We start from the raw sequence: 24,137 nt of genomic DNA on the forward strand, positions 1-24,137 counted from the left end.
AGAGACATGAAATTCGGCCAAAACAAGCTAGATCCGGCCAAATGTGGAGCTCTCGGGCCAAGATGCTGCTGTCTATGGTCGTCCCGAGCTACTGTGCTAGGCTGCTACTGCCCGGTGGTCGCGTCCCGTGCTCCCTAAGTCGTCCGAGTTGCTGTGCCGAGCTGAAGAAAGACCCGAGTAGCTGCTGTGCATCTCGTGCTCTGCTCATGCTGTTGATGAAGCCTTGCTGTTGCGCGTCCCTGAATGCTTCCCGAGCTGCTCCATGCAGCCCGAGCTGCTGCCGGCCAAGCTTGGCCGGCCTTGAGCTTGGCCGGCCTTGAGCTTGGCCGGCACTCCTCCTTCTCCTTCCTCTCTTTTTCTCTCTCTCAAGCTCTTCTTAACTCTCTAAGCCCTTGAACTTCCAAACTTGAAACCCTAGATCTCCTAGCCTCCTTTCTCTCTCTTCTTACTTGGTGAAGAAGATGAATAGTGTCTTTGACCCCTTTCTCTAACTTCATTCAAACACTAGACTTAGTCAAACTTGACTAAGTCTTTAGACCACAAATGGGTGCCCATAAAATCTCTACACAATTCTTCTTCTCTTAATATTTCTTGGGCTTGGACTTGGTTTTGGGCTTTGATTTAGAAACCAAGAGAGTGCCTCCATCCTTGTCTCTACATCTTCAAATTCTCACAAAGGACTAGAATACCCACGGACTTCTTTCTTCCACATCTTCCCCGTCCGAACTCCAAATTGAATACCGTTTTCACCGTCGGACTCGTCATTGACTATACTTGTCATTTGATTTGTTTGAAGTCTTTTTCTCTCATTTTCGGCACATGAAATGATAGTGATAATTCGCTCATTTTATTCCGAATCACACGCTTAACTCCAAAATAAGTACCTAACATGAAAAACACATAAAATATTATTGATAACACTCAAAAAGGACTAATTAGTCTAAGTTAGGCTCTCCAAATGTGACATTTTCGTGTCACATCAATCGTATCCAAATTTCTGTTTGGAAATAATGTGTGAATGTTTTATCTCTTAATTCTAAGCTTTGTTATCTTGCCAAATGTAGTGATATTTGCGTTGTTTGCCATATATTTACTGAAACAGATACGCATTTGTTTTTATATTGTTCGTTTACACGTTGTATCCGGTTTCACTTTAGCATTGGAACTGACTTAGTAATTGCATGTAGTATGAAAAATTGGATTTTTTTTTGGTTTATCTCTAATAATGCATCAGATCTTATAGACACCACCGTGTACTCTATTATATTTTGCATATATGGAAACATAGATGCACATCTCTCTTTGATAGCAAAAAACAAACGGCCGAAAAAATCATCTATCAAATTACCTATACATATAATCTTATTAGGTCTACTCCTACTCAGAAAGTTACTACATTTAACGGTCACTCAATTTCGTCTCATGATATAATTTGGAAGCCTCCCACTTTTAATATGATCATGATAAATGTTGAGGTTTCCTTTATATCGGTGGATAAACCAACAACTCTTACTAGTATTGCTCATGATCATCAATCTAAGTTTATTCTAGCCAAAGTAGATATTATTAGATCTCGCAATAGCGAAGGAGAGTGTCGAGCTCTCTTGATAGCCTTGATGATGTCTCTTTCTGGAAACACATATGAAGTGTTCACACTTTACCTCGTATCCAGATTTTCGTTTGGAAATGTTGTGGGGATGCTTTATCTCTTAATTCTAAGCTTTGTTATATTGTCCAATTTAGTAATATATTTACTGAAACTGATACACATTTGTTTTTACATTTTTCATTTGCATGTTGTATCCGGTTTCACTTCAGCATTAAAATTAACTTAATCACTGCATCTACTATGAAAAATTGGATATCTTCTTGATTTATCTCTAATAGTACATCAGATCTTATAGACACCACCATGTACTCTATTATACTTTGCATATATGGAAACATAGATGGAGATCTCTCTTTGATAACAAACAAAAAACGCTCGACCAAATCATGTATCAAATGTCATATACATATAATCTTTTTAGGTCTACTCTTACTCGACAAGTTACTATAATTAACAGTCACTCAATTCCTTCTCATGATATAATTTGGAAGCTTCCCGCTTTTAATATGATCATGCTAAATGTTGATGATTCCTTTATATCAGTGGATAAACCAGCACCTCTTAGTAGTATTGCCCATGATCATAAAGTTAATTTTCTTCTAGCCAAAGCAGATATTATTAGATCTCGCAATAGTGAAGAAGGATTGTGTCGAACACTCTTGCTAGTCTTCGAATGGGCGTTACAGCTCCGTTTTTTTTAAGCTCGTCATTGAATCACACTCTTCAAGTGTTATCAGTGCAGTTTCATATGGGAAAGACACGTGCAGTTGGATCTCCAAAGCCACTTTTGAGGAGATCAAGGAGCTGAAAAGTAAATTTCATGAAGTTTTTTTGTTAATGCTGCTAGAACGGTAAATATTTTGGTTGATGTTATCAATCGAACAACCCGAGCCTCTTCATTGTCTTGTATGTGAGAGACTATTCTACCTTTTTTGTGAAAAAAGATGATTCAAACCCTTGACATCTTGAACAAGATCTAGTCTCTTAACCATTAAGCCACAACTTAAATCTTGTACAAGTCTGTTTAAAATATAATTATTATTTTGAAAATGACATACAAAATCCAAAGCAAAAGGCCCTTCATTAGGTTCTGGCCTAAAGATGCCTCTTTGGGACCCGACAACCCTTGAGTAGAGTACTCTAATATCCTTATTTGAATAGTGATCCCCTGATCTTGGGATATTCTTAATTAAGCTAGCTATGAAAAAAAAATTGATAAGGGAGGCGAAGACTTCTAACTAGTTAGGTAAAAGTTGGGAACTGAAAAATCGTCGATACACGTAAGAATACAATGGATACATCTTCTTTACTAACCACGTAACTTTGGATGGATTAATTTTGAAGTAATAAATTAGAAAACACAAAATGAATAAATTTTTCCTTTCAATCTTAACTCGATAGTGAGATTCGACTAAGAATTATTTTGGGTGACAGCCACTATCAGTTAAGGATACAAAGTTTATTGAATTGTTCACTTCCTTAATCTTTCTCAGTTAATTCAGAAGTAAAGTGTTTTCGGTTGTTTTACTAATAAAATCAATGTAAGAACCATCTTTGCCAGTGAATCGGTTAAGTGACTCATTTAATTAACTCGTTGAATCATTACACCGAAAGTGATGAATATCTCACACAACAACCATGAACAGGTCGAAGAGTTTAGAAACAACATGCCTATAGCAATGGCTCAAACTATCAGGCTAACGAGTAAGGTAACAACAAGTTCATACTTTTCATAAAGAATGAAGTTGCTTTCATCGAGAGACTGAGCCATGAGAGTCTAAATCAAGGAATGAAGTTTCGATTTTGGCAGAAATTTCTGTAGGTCTCAAATTAGAAATAATTTGGTGATTTCAGCCGAACTATTTTGAAATGCATTTCGTTGACAAGACATTGTTAAGAAAAACTTAGCTAAATTTCGGTTTCGATAGAAACTTCAATAGCCATAAATTTAATTTTGTGGTCTAAACTATGAAATGTTAATGGGTCACCATCAACCGTATGTTCGACCATCAGATAAAACATAGGGGAAGGAATTGGTTGAATCACAAATACGGGTAGTTATTAATACCATGAAATTTGACACCAAAAAATTGAATTTACTCTAAGAGTAGTAAAACGAAGTCGAAAATGTCAAAAAGGAAAGCTGCAAATAATAACATTTTTCCTCAAACTGTCAGAAGCCATTTGGGTTCATGTTAAGTAAATACTCTGGTGTTAGTAGGTAAAATTCTTATTGTTTCCTTTTTATTTGCATGAAAGTTCTTTTTTCTACCTGAGTATATGTAAATTCTTAGCATGTCAAAGGAGCTATGCGGTATTATAAAAGGTTCTGGATACTTACATAGCTATTACTCGTGTGGTTCGCATAGGTACTAATTTGCCAAACTTAAGATGGTTAGTGTTACTCATATATATATGTGTGAATTAGTAAATTATGGATTGTAATCTAAGCAAAGAAGGAAATGCATTAGATAGTTTAGATTTTGTCAAATGCAGCTTTGCAGCTTGTTTTTTTATAAGAAAATGCATGAAGAAGTTAGAAATGTATCACGTAAAAAATAAATCCAATCAAAACATATATTTTTTTATTTGAAATAAAATGTTTGTATAGTTGAAACACAAGTGAGAGCAAAAACTTTTCTGCTATAAGAAACATCATAGAAACTCATAAATAAAACAACCTAACAAAGCTGACAAATGTCAAAAGTTTTGACAATGAAAATCAACGAATTAAATTTCGAAATATTTCTGTGAAATGACCGAAATATTTCTACTCCATGCCTACTAAAATTTCCATCAAAACTGAAATTTAACTAAGTTTATCTTAACAATGCCTTTTGAAGGAAATAAAATTTCAAAATATTTCGTTCAAAATGACTGAAATATTTCTATTTCCATGCTTGCCGAAATTTCCATCGCAACTGAAACTTCATTCCTTGATGAAAATCACATAATCATAACATAGTTCTTCTCCATCTTCAAATTTATAATGTAGGTATAACCCAAGGAACGAAATTTCGATTTCGTTGGAAATTTCGATCGACCCAAAAGTGGAAATATTTCATGGAAATATTTCGGTCAGTATGAAAATTTTACAAGACCACGAAAATGATAGGAATATGTTGGACTTGCATATAGCATATGGTAGCCATCATGAAGCCTAAAGTCGCGAAAAAGAGAACATTGTTGTTATTATAACTAAAAAGAGCTAATACGAGGGGCAAAAATGAAAAAAATAACGTATTTGTAACTGACCCAGTTAGTTTGAGGAGTAAATTGCAACCACCCAGTTACGTAAGGGGGTAAATTACAAATTTCCAAGCAAGTTGATTTGGACTCAAAGTAAAGTTGCCCCTAAGTCCATCTTTATTGACCAGGTTTTATGCTCCTGAGAGTATTCTGGATGCACAACCACGACCTATTTTTAATATCATTCCATATTTTTCTCTTCTTAAGATATGATGTGTTTTACTAGAATTTTTATTCCAAACATATAAAATAAAAAGATCAGTGACAGGCACAAATTATGCCTAATATACTCTAAAAGTATGTAGATTATGGCCATAATGATGTCACGTCTAGTCACTAGGTCTGACATTAATGGGTTGTTTTCCTTTTTGAAAAGTCTAAATCTTATATTCATTTACCTCATCACTAAAATCAGACTTTAAACAATTTGTTAACAAGACAATCCTACTTTTTCATAATCCTCTCTTTACCCTTCTATGTTAGAACAACATATATAAATATGTTGGTGTAAACTTGTGGACGGGTAGAAAGTCACACGGTTAGAAGGATCGTCGGGTGGGCACCAGCAACTAGGCTTCGGGCCTTCAAATAGACGGGTTGACGGGCAGAAGGTCGGTTCTGGTAGCCGGCTAGACGGGTAGGCAAACGTCAGAGAAGGAAACAGCTGCTGTCGGGCTAACGTCAGGGTAGAAAACGGGTACCAGTAGCCTGTAAACCTGCACAAGGGAAACACAACCGTGAAGTCGAAGGGGGCACCGGAGATGGTGTCAGCCAAGGACCCTCCGACGGTCAAGTCAGTAACTTAGTTCGATGTAATAAAGAGAATAACCGAAGGTAGAGTTACTATTGATGGTAGAATCGTTGTAGCGTCGGGGTGGCACGACTCGTAGAGTGGCCGGAGCTCGGTTCTACGGAATGGTGAGTTGTGGTAGCTTCTGGACTACTTAAACAGCAGAGTAGACTTCTGGTTATGGAAGAGCAGGATTCTGCTTGCGGAAGGGTAGATCTCTGCTTACAGAAGGGTAGACTCCTGCTTACAGAAGGATAGATTAACGGGGAACGAGAGAAACAAGAAGCCTCTAGCAAGTTCCGATGTGGTTTCGTGGAAGCTTCTAGCCGGAATCTCTGCCTTAGGCTAGCTTAGACCAGAGATCGTCGGGGTAGGTGATTCGTAGCAGGAGCTTAGTATAGAGTGAGTGAGGTGATCGGAGTAGAGCTTCTAGAGTGCTAAGTAGAGAATAAGTAAGTAGTTTTCGAGTGAGAGTCTGATCCCTTTCCAAGAGTGAGGCTTCCTCTATTTATAGGGTGTAGAGGATAGTAACCGCTCTTGAGGGCGCAGGGTTGTTGGATCCGCAATAGTAGGATCACACTAGACTGCTTCCATGGCCGTTGATCTCTTGAGAGAGAAGGGTAGCCTTACGATACCCGTTGCCCTAGCCTGTTCGTTGCCAGTAGAAATAGTCCACCACTCCTTCAAAGTAGCGCAAGACTCGGTCTTGTACCATGACCCCAACGTGTAGCAGAATGCTAGGATTGGACTGACCCAATCTCTAACAATTTGGCCACGTGTACGCACAACTAGCTGGAGTGTGGGTGGATCGTCATGGCAGACTTTATCTAGGCATGCCAGGAGCGTGGGCTTGGGTAGGCCTGCTTAGAATTTCTGGGCTTGCGAGGCATGTTGGGCTTTAGGTGGGCTTCCTTGCTAGACCGTAGAGGCTACTGAAGGCACCCCTCATATGTTACACGAGGGTGGGCGCATAAGGAAGGCCCAATGCTGTTTTTTGCCAATACAAAACTGTTGACAACATATGTAATTGTGTTGTTATAAATTGGTGAAACATATACAATAATGTCATGACTTGTTATAAAACGTTGACGATATGTAATTGCTCTGACTTGTTATAAAATGTTTACGACATCTATAATTGTGTTTTTAACGACATATATAATGCATTAGCCAAAATATTATTTTTCCGTTAATGGGTTTGTCAAAGACAAATGATAATATGCATAACATTTTAATTTTTGCAAAAGACAAATTAAAAATGTATTAGTCTAAATGTTAATGTCAAAAGCATAATAAAAATGCGGAAACTATTTGTTTCTTCCAAAGACAAATTGAAAAATGGTTTAGCCAAAAGTTTAGTGTTAATCAATGTGTCTGTCAAATGAAAAAGAAGAAATGCAAAACATTTTTGCAAAACAATTTTTGAGCAAAAACGAATTTTTTAGAAATTTACAAAATTGCTGAAAGCAAACTGAGATTTGTTCAGAAATTTTTAAAAATGTATTTAACGTCGATTTGGACTAAAATTTCATATCGAGGGTAAAATTGTGATTTTATAAAATGAGTTTTTACAATATTATTTAGGTTTTGGCCTAATTTTCTATTACCCTCCAAATTTTGGGTTTTATAATTATCCTCTCATTAAGTAAGACAAATGCTAAACGAAGCAGCATTATTGCTCCGCACACCTATTTGCTAGACACAACCGTTTTGTTTTCCGATAAACTACTAAATGACACCAAAAGTTGATTTATTGGTTTTATGTAGCAGATATTTTGTTGAATCTTAGATTGCTAAATACAACTATGTTTTAATTCTACAAAGTTATTTACTAGACACAACTTTTTCTTTTGTTAAATTATTAAAAAAAAGTAAAATTTATTTTATTGGTGTTATCCAGCAAATATTATGTTGAGAATCTAAAATAAATATCACTCCAAATAAAACTCAAAAAATAATAAATATAAAATAGATAGAATTTTTTTTTTAAAATGAATACTAATTTGACTCTAATACAATCTATTTTATATTTTTATGTTAAAAAAATTACTAATTTGACTCTAACTCATTTTATTTTAGAAATTCGTTTTAAATAGGATTACTAATTTGACTCACACACTCTTTTTTAGATTTTTTTTAAAGAATCACTAATTTGACTATAACACAATCTATCTTTTTTTCTTTAATTAATCTATCGTTAGGAGGGGGTGTCCAAGCACAAAAAAAAAATTGTTCTACTTGCAATATCTGAGAAGGGAAATCACTTTGTCAAGGTAATTTTGAAAAAATTAATACTCCAGTTCCACGATTATATGTTAGTTGGAATCGGTATTGTCAACCTTGTGATTCAAATGCGGCTCTATGTTCTACCACAATTACAGCTTGGGATGCTCTAACTGGAATATAATATTTTTAAATATTTGTCAAAATTTAATTAATGTTTAGCTTAATGTTCGATTAAATTTTATTTATGAACAATTAGTTATGGTAATAAAAATTTGAACCCCAAGATTTTTAGAGAAAAACTCGGTTATATTTGATTTTTTTTCTTGTGGTGCTGGTTTAGCAATTTAGGACAATATTTAACTAGTTTTATGTAGTTATTTTTGTCCAAGAGATTTTTTGAGTAAAATAGAGTTGTGTATAGTATGGAGGAGAAATTCGGTTATATTTGATTTTTGTTTATGATGTTGTTTAGCAATTTAGGACACTATTTTAATTAGTTTTATTTGATTATTTTTGTCCAATAGTTGTCTTTAGTAAAATTGAAGTTGCTTATAGTAGCATCCTTAATTAAAGCCTGCAAAACAAGAAAAATCACAGACAAATTTGATCCAGATTGTGGTATATACCCTTAAAGAAATCAACTAGCAACTTCGAGTAGTTGAGCTACAACCCTTAGTTGGAGTGGTAAGTGTTAGCCGATAATTATATTCTACCATATCGGTTCATCATTGTATATTCTTTGTATATTTACTTCCGTAATTATCTCGATGTATATTTAGCTATTTCCGTATTTAACCCATTCCATTGTAACTATATATATGAATTGTGATCAATGAAATAAGGCAAGGGTTTAGAATATCTTACATGGTATCGAGCTTACTAGGGTTTGTTTTCGATCAAACCACTGCCGTCCTATATCTTCTTGCCAGATTTCGATCGGCATTCTTCTTTCCTTCACCTTTCATATGGCCGACAGAGCTCCTGCATCGTTCAATGAACCAGCCACCCACAAATCCCTTCACCCGGTTTACACAGTTTCCAACATTCAACATAAGGTACGTATCCTCGATGGTACAAAAGTCTCTTATTCCTTATGGGTTAAACTCTTTACTCTTCATGCAAAAGGTTACAATGTGCTTTGTCACATCGACGGTTCGCCGCCACCACATAAGGAATCTGCCGATTTTGCTTCCGTGGGAGACCATAGACTCCATTGTTTTACAATGGATCTATGATACTCTATCAGACGATCTTCTTGTCCGTGTCATGGCCGATGAATCCACAGCCTTAGAAGCTTGGTTACGAGTGAAACACCTCTTTAGAAACAACAAAGGACCCCGATCCCAAGCCATACAACATGAACTAGCCAACTTTACCCTAGCCTCTATGCCTTCACTTGATGCGTATTGTCAAAAGATACGCGACTTGACCGACCAACTATATGCCCTAGATTTTCCCATGAATGACCAACAAAGAGTACTACATCTTGTTAAGGGTCTTCCCAAGGAATTCGACACAATAGCCTCTATTTTGAAGAATTTCTTACCCACTTGGGAAGACGCCATTGACCAACTCATATCCGAGGCCGGTCGTCTTAAAACACGAGACGCCGTCACCAAAAACCCCGCAATTGCGGCTGCCATACCACCATCCAACCCACCCCCTCACAACAACCGTAACCAAACCAACAGGCCCAATACCCGTCACCATTACCGACCCAATAACCACACCAACCATAGCCAATCCTACCATTATAACCGCACCCCACCAAACCCAACCCAACACACCTACAATAGGCCTGTCACCCAACCACCTCCTTACCCAACCAACAACCACCAGCAACCCTATTACCCACCATTTTGGGAACCACCTTACTGGACCCCACCACCATGTCCTTACCCTACCCAGAATTGGTCTCAACCATGGAACCCGCAAACTCCTACTCGCGGCAATCGTCGATCGGCTCAAGCAAATCTGGCAGAGGTTGATCCACTTGAACCAACTCAACTTACTGAAGCAGTTCATGCCCTATCCGTGGATACAGACGTAAGCAATGATCCGTGGAACTTTGATACAGGTGCCTCTTCTCACATTTCTTTCAATAAGAGTAATATTGACAATTTTTCTACTATTGCACCAATAGCGTCAATAATTGTTGGTGATGGCAATAAACTTCCAGTTATGGGCTCGGGAAACTCCACCCTTAACTTTGCCTCCAAACCCCTATACCTTAAAAATATCCTATTTAATCCCAACATCGTCAAAAACCTTATTTCTGTTCGTCAATTCAATGTTGACAATTACACTTCTATTGAATTTGACCCCTATGGTTTTTCTGTGAAGGACTTCAAGGATGGCACGATCCTGAGTCGTCACAACAGTTCGAGTGACCTGTACCCGCTCACCCAAAATGCTTCCGCCACTGCTTGTTTTGCTTCTACCCAAGACTCTCCATTCTGGCACAATCGACTCGGTCACCCGGGTCAACCAGTGATGGATTTTCTTCGTTTGAATAACTCTATCTCTTGTAATAAACAGAAGAGCTCATCTCTCTGTCATGCTTGTCAGTTGTCGAAACATAAACGACTACCTTTTTATGATTCAAGTACTCATACTTTATGTCCTTTCTCGTTATTACATTGCGATTTATGGACTTCACCTTTGTTAAGTCATGCAAGGTATAAATATTATTTGGTAATCATTGATGACCTTACTCAATACACATGGGTTTATCCCCTTCGTTTTAAATCGGAAACCTTTTCCAAAATCACACACTTTCACCAATTTGTCACCACCCAATTCCGCCTACCCATCCAAACCATACAATGTGACATGGGAGGAGAATTTGACAACACAAACTTTCACAACTTCACTTCCCAAAATGGCATACAGCTTCGCTTTTCTTGCCCTCACACATCTCAACAAAATGGCAAAGCGGAGCGCATGATTCGTCGCCTCAACGAAATCATGTTTACCCTTCTTACCCATGCCTCTCTCCCTTCCAACTTTTGGGTTGAGGCTCTCCATACAGCCAGCTATCTTCATAATATCCTTCCAACCAAACTGCACCAAAACCGCACCCCCTTATCCCTCTTGTACCTTCGGGAGCCATCCTACGATCACCTTCGCGTCTTCGGATGCCTATGCTACCCCAACACCTCCGCCACCCGGCCCCATAAGCTTACTCATCGAGCCACACCGTGTCTCTTCCTTGGCTATCCGGCCAACTACCGCGGTTATCGTTGCCTCGAACTCTCCTCGGGCAAAACCATCTTCTCACGTCATGTAACCTTTGACGAGACAATCTTCCCGATGGTCAAAGGTTCGAAGGACGCTGAACAATTGAAAAAAAACTTCGAGTACTTGAAATGAACTTGCAACAAAAAAAAGGGTACTAATATATGGACAACCCAATTTCTTATGCGGACACAAATTCTTTTGGGTGTAAAAATTATCTATTGGTTTAAGAGGACAACTCTTTGTCTCTTTCTCTCTCTGGACTTCCTACCTTCATCCCATTACATTACATAACATCATTCTTCATTCTCATTCATGTCTACTAAAACTATTCCATTTGTGTGAAACATCATAATGTTTTGCTTATGCTTTTATGGGTTTCTAGGGTTTGGATATTTTTGGTTTACTTTTTTGTGGTTTAGCTTGAAAATTAAAATCAAACACAACATTTATGTACTTCTACTAAAATAACTGATTAATTTATGTTTTGGGTAGTTTTTTTCTCTAAATTATAACATAGTTTGTTCTTCCAACGACTTTATTAAACAAGAAAGGAAGAACCAAAAAAATTAGATGAACTTAGGAATGATAAGCTATTAATCTTATTGGAGTTTTTTTTTTTTGATTCATGAAATGATAAGAATCAGTAATTAAGATGGTTAAAGATTATGTTGTTGTGTAGTATTGATTGGTCAAGAAAAATACCATCGATTTGAGAAGGTGGTGGTTGTTATTAGGAATAAGTGTTGGTTAAGAGATTATATCTAAAAGATTTACCCAAAAATAAGTTGTCCTCTAAACTACTCCTATATTTTGCACCTAATATATTTGTCTACATATTGACTGCCAAAACTCATGTGGGACAATGGGTAGAGAATCAACCAACCAATACTCGTGACCCAACCAACTGTTCAAAAAAAAAAAAAACCAACGGTTAGCTCGGAGTCTGAGACGGTAGTAAAAGGTGATCGACCGAATATTGGTGGGTCCTACCTATCATCATATATCGAATGTCCACCACACGTGTGAGGAGTGGTGTGGGGGAAATATTCTCGGGAATATATCCGCCATTACTCCCACCCACAGTATCACGCAAATTAAGAAGCGGGAACGCGAAATATCACTCGCTCTCGCTTTCTTACTTGTTTCAGTTTCATTTTCTTGCACTTACTTTACTCTCTCTCTCTCTCTCTCTCTCTTTCTTCTTCTACTTCTCCATTTGGGGGATTTTGAAGATTGGAATTTTATTTTCCAGTTTCAATCGGTTCAAGGAGTTTATTCTTTCACCACTATTTCGAACTCCACTTACTGCAGGTATGGCTTTGCTTCTTTCGAATCATATTTCAATTAAACTTTTTTTTGTTGTTGTAATATTTCAATCGAACTTCAAAAGAAAAATGTTCCATCATCGTTTTTGTATGGATCTTTATCTTTTCGTCTGATTAGTGATGAAATATTCACCCTATTGATATTGAAATTTGTATGAGAATAAATTTGTTGAATGGGTCTTGAAATTTATGTGTAAAATGTAGTATTTGAAGATTGAAAGACGTTATATCTGAAACAGCTTTACTAATTTACTACTGTGTTTTTTTATGCATTAAGACTCGCCTGGTTAGTTTGTGCCCGTTATTTTTAGTGGATTTGTAGTTTCTGAGATTATAGATCTGGTAGATCTACTTAGATTTCTTAGGTCTCTGTACTGTTTGCAGATTTGCATGTTAAAGTTGAGTTATCTTGTCACAGTTTTTTATTCATTACTGGTATATTAACGCTTTCATATCCACCCGATTTATCTCTTTTAACAGGAAAGCAAAATATCCTTTCTCTTGAACTTCATGCCTTTGTGGGCAGTAACTTTGGTTAAACAAAAATGTTCTACCCGGCCTGAATCCCAACAATCCCGGCCTGGGTCCGACCACGTACCCCGACCTAATCCCTGCTGGGTCCAACCACGGACTCCGGCCGTGCATACTATCAACTCAGTTGATTAAAAACCAATTGGGAAAATTTACATGTAGGGAGTGAACTTTGATGCCACTAGCAACTAGGAAGTTGATCACTGGTCTCTTCTATGGTTTACACGGTTGAAACACCTAAATCTGAAAAGTGTCCTCCGTGATATAACACCTGCCTTAATACTAGCCATATTTTCCTTGATTTAGGCACCAGCCAGGCTCACTGGCCTAGTTCCACATGGTACAAGGATTTTCCTTGCCATGGGCCTGCCCCAAACGATCCAAGGCTTCCCACCTGACCAGTCTAGGCGCCAAACATACCCAAAAGGCCTAGACGACATGTAAGACAAGGTATTTATCTTATAATCCAGGTCGGGAATGTCTTCTTAAACGATGTTGGATTAATTGCTTTACACATGAAACTTCCGTTTCTCATCATTTTGTCACTGCCCAAGTTCCCATTGAGTGTATTTCTCACAAAGAGAAGGAAAGCTTTTGCACTCTTGTTTTACTGATTAGATGATTAATTTGGAATCTAACATCTCTTTGTATTTGTCATTTTTGCAGTAATGGATACACCTACCAAGACCCCAAACAATGTTGCCAAGCCTGAAAAATCATATGCCCGTCCACCTCTCAATGAAAGAATCCTTTCATCCATGTCGAGGAGGGAAACTGCAGCACACCCTTGGCATGATCTTGAGATAGGTCTAAACTTGATATCTCTTTTTAACATTGCTTTCTTGCATTTTGTCAGATTTGCTTAACACTGAAATAAAACTTTTACAATTACAATGTTGTCTATCTTCTGTGAACTGCTTATTAATTGCCATTTAATTTGTTTTTTCCCTATTCAGGACCTGGAGCTCCCACAATATTCAACTGTGTAAGGGCACAAACCTCTTTGTTTCTATATTTCGGAAAGTAATAGTAGCTACAATTTATACATACTGGAAGAGACTGCAAAACTTGTGTCTTAGCTATGTATAGCATCTTAACTGACTTAGTCCTTATAAATCCAAAACTTGCTAAATTCTTTAGGTGGTGGAAATAGGAAGGGGGAGTAAGGTGAAATATGAACTGGACAAGAAAACTGGACTTATCAAGGTACTTTAAGTTGCTTCCAAGTGAGCCTCCCAACCTGAGTTTTATATTTATCTGGTTATAAGTTACACCCATTTTTGCAGGTTGACCGTGTATTGTACTCATCGGTTGTTTACCCTCACAACTATGGGTTCATCCCTCGTACTTTATGTGAGGATAGTGACCCCTTAGATGTGTTGATCATCATGCAGGTATTATTTATGTTGTGCTACACTTTTCGGCATAACGTTATTTAGTCTGTAAACAGCTGACATTTCTTCCTAATATGGCAAAATTTCAGGAACCAATCCTCCCTGGAACTTTTCTCCGGGCTAAAGCCATAGGTCTCATGCCTATGATTGATCAGGTAAATATAAATATTCACATACAAAAATGAAGTCTGGCCATTGATGGGAACCTTAATTTGTTTGTTTAATGCGCACAGGGTGAGAAAGATGACAAAATCATCGCAGTATGTGCAGATGATCCTGAATATCGCCATTACAGTGATATTAAGGAACTTCCACCTCACCGTTTAGCTGAAATTCGCCGTTTCTTTGAAGACTGTATCCTTCCATTATTTATTATATAAACTAACTAAACAGATGCAATCTTCAACTTCTATTTAAATTTTCTACTCGTGTTTTGCTTAACAAATGATATAACAGACAAGAAAAACGAAAACAAGGAAGTTGCTGTGAATGACTTTCTACCGGCCACTGCTGCCTATGAAGCCATTCAACACTCCATGTAAGGACTCTCTTTCATGTCGTCCCATTTGATTATTATGCTTTGAGATTTTATTATCCATGAATACATATTTCAGCGATTTATGCAAGTTTTGTTGCTCTGCTTGTTATGCCTCAATTCGTCTTTTTCTTTTTCGTATTTTGAAGGGATCTCTATGCGGAATATATCGTAGAGAATCTAAGGAGGTGATTAGCCGCCGACGACACAAATTGAAGTCAGTCTCATTATATTTCCGAATTGAAAGCCTCTAGACTTTTACTGGTTAATTCATATTTAAATGTGGTATAAGGATTTACTCAAAGCCCCTACTACTAGCTACTGTAATAAGCACTTAAAACAAACATAGGAAACTTCTATGAATGCACTTCAATAGTTTGATAATCCTTTCATTCATATAGTTTTGGCTAGAAATATTTAAAATTTTAATTATCCAAATAATAATGGAATATCCAGATATTAAAATCCTTTGTAGAACTGGGATTATAAAAGCCAAGTGCAATTACGTTTACGATGGTGAAGATGACAAGGGCGATGATGGTAATGAGTTATCTATTACTCGTTCCAACTCGAAAAGTTGGTGGCAGAAAGTGCCCATTACAAGGGGTGAATAATAATTCCAAAATTTAACACATCTAAAGTACCTTTTTAAGAGAAAACTAATATATAATGTGTATTTAATATGGTGAAATGGGGCAATAATAGTTGTGCGTCAAGTATATGCTTAGAAGATCCTTTTCTTCCTATGATCCTATCCCATCTTCTACATAAAGAAAAGATATCCCTACCCAATTCCAACTCATCTTTCTTATCTCACAAACCCTTTGTATGTATGAAAGAACGTTTTGGTTTCCCGAGTGACTCGCTTCTTAGGTTCATGGAATCTCTCTCTATTTATAATACAATCTTCAAAGACAACGATGAAGTTAGAGGAGAAGATACAAAGTGATCCAAGGGAAAAAGATGTTAGTAAGTATTTGAATTGTGATTCTTTTTCTCTTTAGCCATAAACAATTTTTATGGGCAACGAAATACTCTTTGGCAGTGTCTCCTAGTTGTTTGAGTTCTTTTATTATGATGCATGGCTTGTATCTTGTCGCTCGATGGAAGAAAACATTTTGTTCTCTTTCATAATATGTTTCCTAGCATTTATGTTAATTAAAGAATGAACTTCTGAATGGGCAAAAAAGGAATACTTGAAGAAAAACACATTTGCTCTTGTGATTCTATTTTGCTGTTAGAGCACATAGTTGCTCTAGATATATATATATATATATATATATATATATAGAGAGAGAGAGAGAGAGAGAGAGAGAGAGAGAGAGAGAGAGAGAGAGAGAGAGAGAGAGGAGAGAGAGAGAGAGAGAGAGAGAGAGAGAGAGAGAGAGAGAGAGAGAGAGAGAGAGAGAGAGAGAGAGAGAGAGAGAGAGAGAGAGAGAGAGAGAGAGAGAGAGAGAGAGAGAGAGAGTTATTATAAAGACACAAATTTTAAATATTTCGATCATGTTTTCCTCTATTCAAGTTAAAGTTTAAACTCATTTGTTTTTTTGTTTTCTGAAAAGACAATTTAAATGAAACAACAAAATTACACATTTTAGTTCATTATAACGATCACACTTCTTAACACCAGCAAATTGCAAAATAAGAATTAAATTGCGCTTTAAAATATTAAATCGTCGATGTTTCATATATCTCCATAAATATTGAAAAATATTATTTAATATTGACTCCCCTCGATTCCTAATCCTGGTTCGGTCTCTGGATATAACCAAACTGCATGATATAAAATTCGGTATCTTAAGAGAACACGGAAATGCAACTTATACAAAGAGGAATTCAGAGGTACCCAACAAAGAATTGTGTCAAATATCTTAATGGGTATCGAATTATTTGGTCAACAATACCAATACCGGTTTTTCAATTTTCTTATAAACCCATATTGGCTATGGGAGTAAAGCTTATGACAGAAGAGAATTGGAGACTAAACTTACCTGTCTCGAGGGAAGCAACCTTGCCGTCCATGGCTCAATTTCCTTAACACCAACATCCAAGCGTGGACTGATGACACCGCACTTATTGAGTCTTCCGTTCAATTCAACAACAATTTTCCAGACCTATGATCATCTACGTACTTAAATTCCCCGATATAACCTGTAATCAATGCCAAAGTAGACAAAAAAAATATATCACAAGAACATGAGTGAAGATTCAAACCATGCTTTTGCATGACTATAAGGAACTTGATGATTACTTTCGAAGAAGGTCTGATCATTACTTGTCGTTTCCCTCTCTTCTCGGCATTATACATGCTCTTAAGAGCATCATTAAATTTATCAAAAAAAAAAAACATCATTTAAAACACTTAGGTGTTGTTTGTTTTTTTATTTTTTCAGATCTGAAATTTGAATTGGGTCTCAATTCAGATATCAGATGTTTTTTTTAACTAGATCTGAAATAAATCTGAATTTCGTTGTGGTCTGAATTGGATGAAAAAGAACCACTTATTTCAGACTTCAAAACAAGTGTGAAAAAAGGGCCAAATTTCTGAAATGTGTAAAATGACCCAAGTACCCCTGTGATTTAGAAAAATGTATGTCTCAACCCCACCATTACGACCACCACAAAGACACCACCGCCGCTACCTTAAAATCACCTCCACAGACCACAAAGCCACCACCACCACAACCACCACCACCACCAACACCAACACTCACCTCCATAGACCACAAAGCCACCACAACCACCATTACCACAAAATCACCTCCACAGACCTAATGTTGGAAATTACAAGTGTTTAATTTCCGAATGATAAAGGAAATTATAACCTGCACAAACAAAGAAGAATGAAAAAGATACTTAACTGAATTGAATTACTTGACTTGATTTGATGAAAATAAACTACAAAGATTGGTCTATTTATAGACCCAAATTCTACCCACTAACTAAGACCACTACTAACATGATCCCACTAACTCATCCATTAGCCCACTAACTTAATCAACTAAAGAAAATAACTTCCCACTAACTTGACTCTCTCATTACTTAATTAATTAAATCAATTTTGAGTTTATATAAAATTACATTAAAATTAACATCCTCCCTAAAACTCAAACGGTATAATGCCCATCATGATCTTGAACTTGTAAAATGAATCAATCATCAATGGCTTAGTGAAAATATCAGCCATTTGTTCTTGTGATTTCCAAGACTTCACATCAATCTCATTGTCATTGACAAGCTCACAAATGTAATGATATTTTATATCGATGTGTTTACTTCTTCCATGAAATACTGATTTTTTGTTAAGGCAATAGTTGATTTGTTGTCACAAAATATAGTTGCAGGAGATTCTTGCTTCTGATTTAATTCATCGAATAGACGTCGTAACCAAACAACTTGACTGACACATGAGGCTACAACTATATATTCAGCTTCTGTAGTTAAGAGTGCAACTGCCTGTTGTTTCTTTGATGACCACGAAAATACACCTGAACCAAGGTGAAATACAAAACCAGAAGTACTTTTTCTGTCATTAATATCACGTGTCCAATCACTATCGATAAAACCAACCAGATTAAAGTTGTCAGTAGGTGAATACAATTCCATGAGTTTGGGTACCTTTGATGTACCTCAAAATTCTTTTTGTTGCCTACGAACGTATCTGACTAGGTTTTTCCATGAATTTACTTATCAATCCCCACTCCAAACACAATATCAGGTCTAGTAGAAGTCAAATAACGAAGACTACCAACTAGACTTCTATGATAAGTTGGATTCACAAATTCACCCTTACCGTTACAGTCTAAACACTGTCTTGATTCAATTGGAGTCTTAATTGCATTATAATTCTCCATTTTAAACTGTTTCAAGATATCTGCAACATACTTTTTCTGTGATACAAAAATTTCTTCACCTGTTTGCAAGACTTCATGACCGAGAAAATATGACATAAGCCCCAAATTTGTCATCTCAAATTTGTTAGTCATTGTCTCCATAAATTCTTCAAACATCGTTGTATCACTCCTTGTAAATATCAAATCATTTATATACAAACATACAATAAGGATATTTCCATGAGAATTAAATTTGATATAGATTGTTGGCTCATACGGACATTTTTCGAAACCACAAAAAAATATGTATCAATACGAATGTACATGCCCTCGGTGCCTGTTTCAATCCGTAAAGAGCCTTTTTCAACCTTAATACCTTGTCTTCCTGTCCTCTTTGTAACCTTTCACCACCAATTTGGCTTTCAATCTGTCTACTTGACCATCTGGTTTATACTTGGTTTTGAAAACAAATTTCACTCCAATGAAATTCTTTCCTGTAGGAAGAGAAATTAACTCTCAAGTATCATTTTCTCAATTGAATGAATTTCATCATCCATAGCTGAAATCCACCCCACATTTTTTTTACTGCTTCTTAAGAAGTGATAGGATCACAATCTGCAAAGAATGCAAATTGCAAAATCTTTGTCAGAATCATCATTATCATTGGTTACAACATAGTCATTAAACCGTGATGGCATAACTCGAGTACGAGATGAACTGGGACGCAACTCTATATTTGAAGTATCATGAGTATCGGGAGAAATTGGTGTATTCTCAATTAATTGAGAATCTGAAGCTACTGTCTCCGTATCAATATCGATACCCATTTGTTGTTTTTCTTCAACTGACCAATCTCACACTCCATCTTCAATAAATTTCACATCCCTGCTTACAATAACTTTGTTTGTTTTGACATTAAACAATTTATATCCCTTACCAACATTACTATAACCAACAAAAATGCACTTTTCACCTTTGTCATCAATTTTTTTTCTTTTCTCATCTGGTACATGGGCATATGCAATACACCTGAACACTCTTAACCCTTCCACATTTGGTTTAAAACCACTCCATGACTCTTCAGGTGTTTTATGCAGAACCCTTTTGGTAGGAGACCTGTTCAAAATATAAACAGAACAAGGAACAGCTTCTGCACATAAAAATTTGGGTAAGTTCTTACCTTTAATCATACTCCTTGCCATCTCAACAACTGTCTTAAATTTTCCTTTCTGAAATTTCATTTTGTTGAGGTGAGTAACTTACAAAAATCAAAAAATTGGTTAGAGGTATATTCACCACCCCTATCTGTTCTGAGTACCTTAAAAAAATATCCACTTTGTTTCTCAACCTCAACAAAAATTTTGAACTCCTTGAACACTTCGAATGCCTCTGACTTCTACTTCAAAAAATAAACTCAGATTTTTCTGCTGAAATCATCAATGAAAGTAATAAAATACCTATTACCTCCACTTGATTCCACCTCAATAGGACCACAAATATCGGAGTATACAAGTTCCAACTACTTTGTAGCTCTGCCGATTTTTCCCACTAGAAAAGTGTCCCTGTGTTGCTTTCCAAGAACACAGCCCTCACAAAAACTATTACAATTATCTAATACCAGTAATCCAGTAACCATATTTTTCTGAGCCAATAACTTTAAACTATTAAAGTTAAGATGACTAAAACGAAAGTGCCATAACGAATTTACATCCATAACAATTGCATTAAAAGAAAAATGCAATGGAGTCTGTAAACATAATGGAAACATACGATTTTTTGTCATTTTTACCATAACAACGATCTCATTATCCTTGTTCTCTAGTTTGTGAATCCCTTTATCAATTGTTATTTTGATTCCTTCCTCGAAAAGCTGTCCCAATAAATTCCAATGCAAACTAGGAACATAATAGGCATTAGATATATAATCATATGAACCATCTGTCAAAGACATAACAATATTACCTTTAACCATAATTGATACTTTGGATTTATTTCCAAATTTCACTTTTCCACGTTCTGATTTATCAAATTGGTGAAATAATTCTTTTTTTACCACTAATATGGTTACTACACCCTGTATCCAAGTACCATTTGTCTGAATGATCATCTTCTTTAACACTGCAAGCTAATAAAAATGTTTCTAAACCATCATCTGAATCTTCATCTGAATGTTCATCTGAATCTTCATTTGAATCTTCATCCGTATAATCATCTGAATTGATTCTGCAGGCTAATAAAAGAGTTTCTCTCTCTTCTACATCATCTTGAACAAAGTTAGCATGCTCAGAATATTTTTTGGAAAGTTTAACTCTACAATCTGACTTATAATGACCCAACTTTTTGCAGCGAAAACATCTAACTTTAGATTTTTCATATCTTCCAATTTTTTTGGATTTCTTACCGTGACTTCTTCCTTTTTGTCGGCACGTGCTTCACCACTAGACCCACCTTTTTCAAACAAACTCACTTTACTTTGAAAGACTTGTTCTATAGATCCTTCAACAACTCTCTGGTTCATCCTATGTTCATGAGAACATAATGAACTCATCAAACCTTCAACTGACATACTTGAGAGGTCCTTTCCTTCCTCAATTGCAGCGACAACATAGTCAAAATGACCTGTCAATGATTTCATGATTTTCTCAATAACACGTAAATCAGTTAACTGTTCACCATTAACCCGCAATTGATTAACAATAGTTTGAACTCTAGAAAAATAATCAGAAATATTTTCAGAGTTAATCATATTAAGAGATTCCAATTCACCTCGTAAAGTCTGCAACCTTACATTTTTTACCTTCTCAACACCCTTGTAGGATCTTTGCAACAAATGCCACACTTCTTTAGCTGTTTCAGCTCTTGAGATTTTCTCGAAGACAATCTCATCAACAACTTGATAGAGAAAGAACAATGCCTTCTTATCCTTCTTTTTGCTCTCCCCCAAACTATCTTTTTGGACCTCAGAGAGAGCTTCATGTGCTACCCGGTCAACTGGTTCTTCATACCCAAATTAGACAACCTCCCAAATTTCCTGGAAGCTAGATAATGCTTTCATTTGGATACACCATTGACCAAAATTTCTCCCACAAAATCGCAGAAGCTGGGGTTGGATTGACCCGATCATTTTGCAATTCGGTCAGTAATCACAAAATATTCCTAGCTCGGATACCAAATGTTGGAAATTAAAAGTGTTTTATTTCCGAATGATAAAGGAAATTATAACTTGCACAAACAAAGAAGAATGAAGAAGATATTTAACTGAATTGAATTACTTGACTTGATTTGATGAAAATAAACTACAAAGACTGGTATATTTATAGACCCAAATTCTATCCACTAACTAAGACCACTACTAACATGATCCCACTAATTCATCCATTAACCCACTAACTTAATCAACTAAAGAAAATAACTTCCCACTAACTTGACTCTCCAATTAGTTAATTAATTAAATCAATTTTGAGTTTATATAAAATTACATTAAAATTAGCAGCCACCACCGCCACAAAGCCACCACTGACCACCACCACCACAACAACCAAAAATCCACCACTGATCACCACAGATTACCTCCACAGACCACCACCATTACCACCACAGACAACCACAAAATCACCACCATAAACTGGACGCCAACCATCACAACCCAAATCGCCCCACCACTACAAACCACAATTCCATCAGCAAGATGGGGAAGGAAGAGTCATCTTGCTATGGTTTGGTTGTGAATTTCGATTTATAGAGAGAGATTATCCCCATACTAGCCGCAAGATGGAGAAGATAAGACTCATCTTGTTAGGGCTTGGATCTGTACTTCAGTTGTAGAGAGAGAGATGAGTTCAATAGAAGCAGTAAGATGGAAGAGAGATTGCAGGAAGGAAAATGAGAAAGAAATATTTTATACATTAGGGTTTATTGGATTAAAAAGATGAGTGAGGGTATAAATGTAAAAAATTAATTTCAGACCTAATATTTCAGATTGAAAAACAAACATCCTAATTCGTTTAAACTAACAGCTAATTCAGATTCAGACACAAAAGAAAAAACAAACAACACCTTACTCTCACCATTCTTCCTGAATTTGGCTGATCCAAAAATAAGATTAGAATACACAAAATCAGGCTCAATACTCAGAATGTTCTAATAGCTTAATGTTCAGAGAAACGGGTTTTGAGCAAATGAAAAGATGATAATACTTCTTAAAATTAAGCTAAAACAGAACAAACTTTGTGATGGAAAGTTGATAATTTTAAAAATGAAAAACATAATGACACGGAGGACTTCCTTATTAGTGTCTCAATCAATAAAACAGTGAAAAGGAAGAAAGAATTAACATGTACCTAAGAAATCAGATAAACAAACAATATTATCCAAAAACAAATGCACTGATTCGAGAATTAAGATATATATATACATATACAGGGCATCATGATTATAAAATATGATCATGATTATAAAATATAGGTCGCAGATGCTCTCTCTATCTTATACTTGAAAGCAGATGGCATTTGAAAAGCAGAATTAGGGTTTTAGTAAGATTTGGTCATTGGCCGGCAAATGGCCCAGAGCTAGGGCCGGGAAAACGGCCAACGAACCAACCACCCAAATGAGACTGCCCGAACTACGAAAGGTTTGTGGTCACAGTGAGCTCGAGGCGGGCTTACCTGCTAGAAAAATTGGGTGTCAGTGGGACATGGGTGGGTTCCTCTACCTAAGTCTGAACCCCAAAAATCCGGACCACAAAAGCCCATGACGGTACAACGAGAGACTTGACGATAAACCTGACACCCGACCCACCTGTTTATTTGGTATACATAAACCCTGATTGCCCATAATTTCTCCCTTCATTATAAGTGGCCGGCTGGACAATTTTATGAGCACCCCTCACCAGTTAAATGCAGGACTGACTTAGAGTATCTCTAATGCAACTCTCAACTAAAACTCAACTAATCCAATGTGGAAGTACGATATGAGATTCTCTTTCATAGTTGGCACTATTTAGATCCTCAATTTATAATACTTCTCCAATGCAACACTCAAAAAATTCAACATTTACTTTAGATTTATTCTTGTTTTTTATTTTAATATATAAAATGATGATGTGGACCACTTGAGATACAACAAGAAATGTTGAGATACTCAAAAGAAAACTCAACATTTATTGTTGTCACATCATATTGAGATTAGAGTTAAGTGTTGCATTGAAGATGCTCTTAAGAAGAATATAAAACGTTGTTTGCAACCTATCATCTTCATTATCTTCTAATTATTTAGAGCGAAAAGTTTAAACGAGTTGCTCATGTAAACGGTATGTTGGACCGTTTTTCCACGTAACGCAATACAAGTCATATAGTTACCATTGTGGCATCATCTGGTATTGCTCCATTATTGTTATGCGGCATGAG

At 36.3% G+C, this 24,137-nt stretch overlaps 2 protein-coding genes across 2 annotated transcripts; one reads left to right on the plus strand and one right to left on the minus strand.

Annotated features, from left to right (window-relative positions):
• Positions 1-12,146: 12,146 nt before the first annotated feature.
• LOC147567891 (soluble inorganic pyrophosphatase 4-like) lies at positions 12,147-15,283 on the plus strand. The gene is made up of 9 exons (XM_086654405.1): positions 12,147-12,425; positions 13,637-13,777; positions 13,927-13,955; positions 14,111-14,176; positions 14,257-14,364; positions 14,454-14,519; positions 14,598-14,718; positions 14,821-14,902; positions 15,049-15,283. Exons 2-9 carry the CDS (start codon positions 13,639-13,641, stop codon positions 15,089-15,091), a joined length of 654 nt encoding a protein of 217 aa, XP_086510531.1. The 5' UTR covers positions 12,147-12,425; positions 13,637-13,638; the 3' UTR covers positions 15,092-15,283.
• Positions 15,284-18,582: 3,299 nt separating this feature from the next.
• Positions 18,583-24,134, minus strand: LOC147567892 (uncharacterized). The gene is made up of 9 exons (XM_086658685.1): positions 24,090-24,134; positions 22,303-22,394; positions 21,134-21,440; positions 20,786-21,068; positions 20,522-20,670; positions 20,351-20,479; positions 19,670-19,961; positions 19,109-19,226; positions 18,583-18,922 (listed from the first exon to the last, which is right to left on the minus strand). The coding sequence occupies exons 1-9, from the start codon at positions 24,132-24,134 to the stop codon at positions 18,583-18,585; spliced, it is 1,755 nt and encodes a 584-aa protein (XP_086514811.1).
• Positions 24,135-24,137: the final 3 nt, after the last annotated feature.

This window comes from Eschscholzia californica, unplaced genomic scaffold (assembly GCF_041429995.1).
Source record: "Eschscholzia californica isolate CP2 unplaced genomic scaffold, dmEscCali1.0.p SCAF_1, whole genome shotgun sequence".
NCBI lineage: Eukaryota > Viridiplantae > Streptophyta > Magnoliopsida > Ranunculales > Papaveraceae > Eschscholzia > Eschscholzia californica.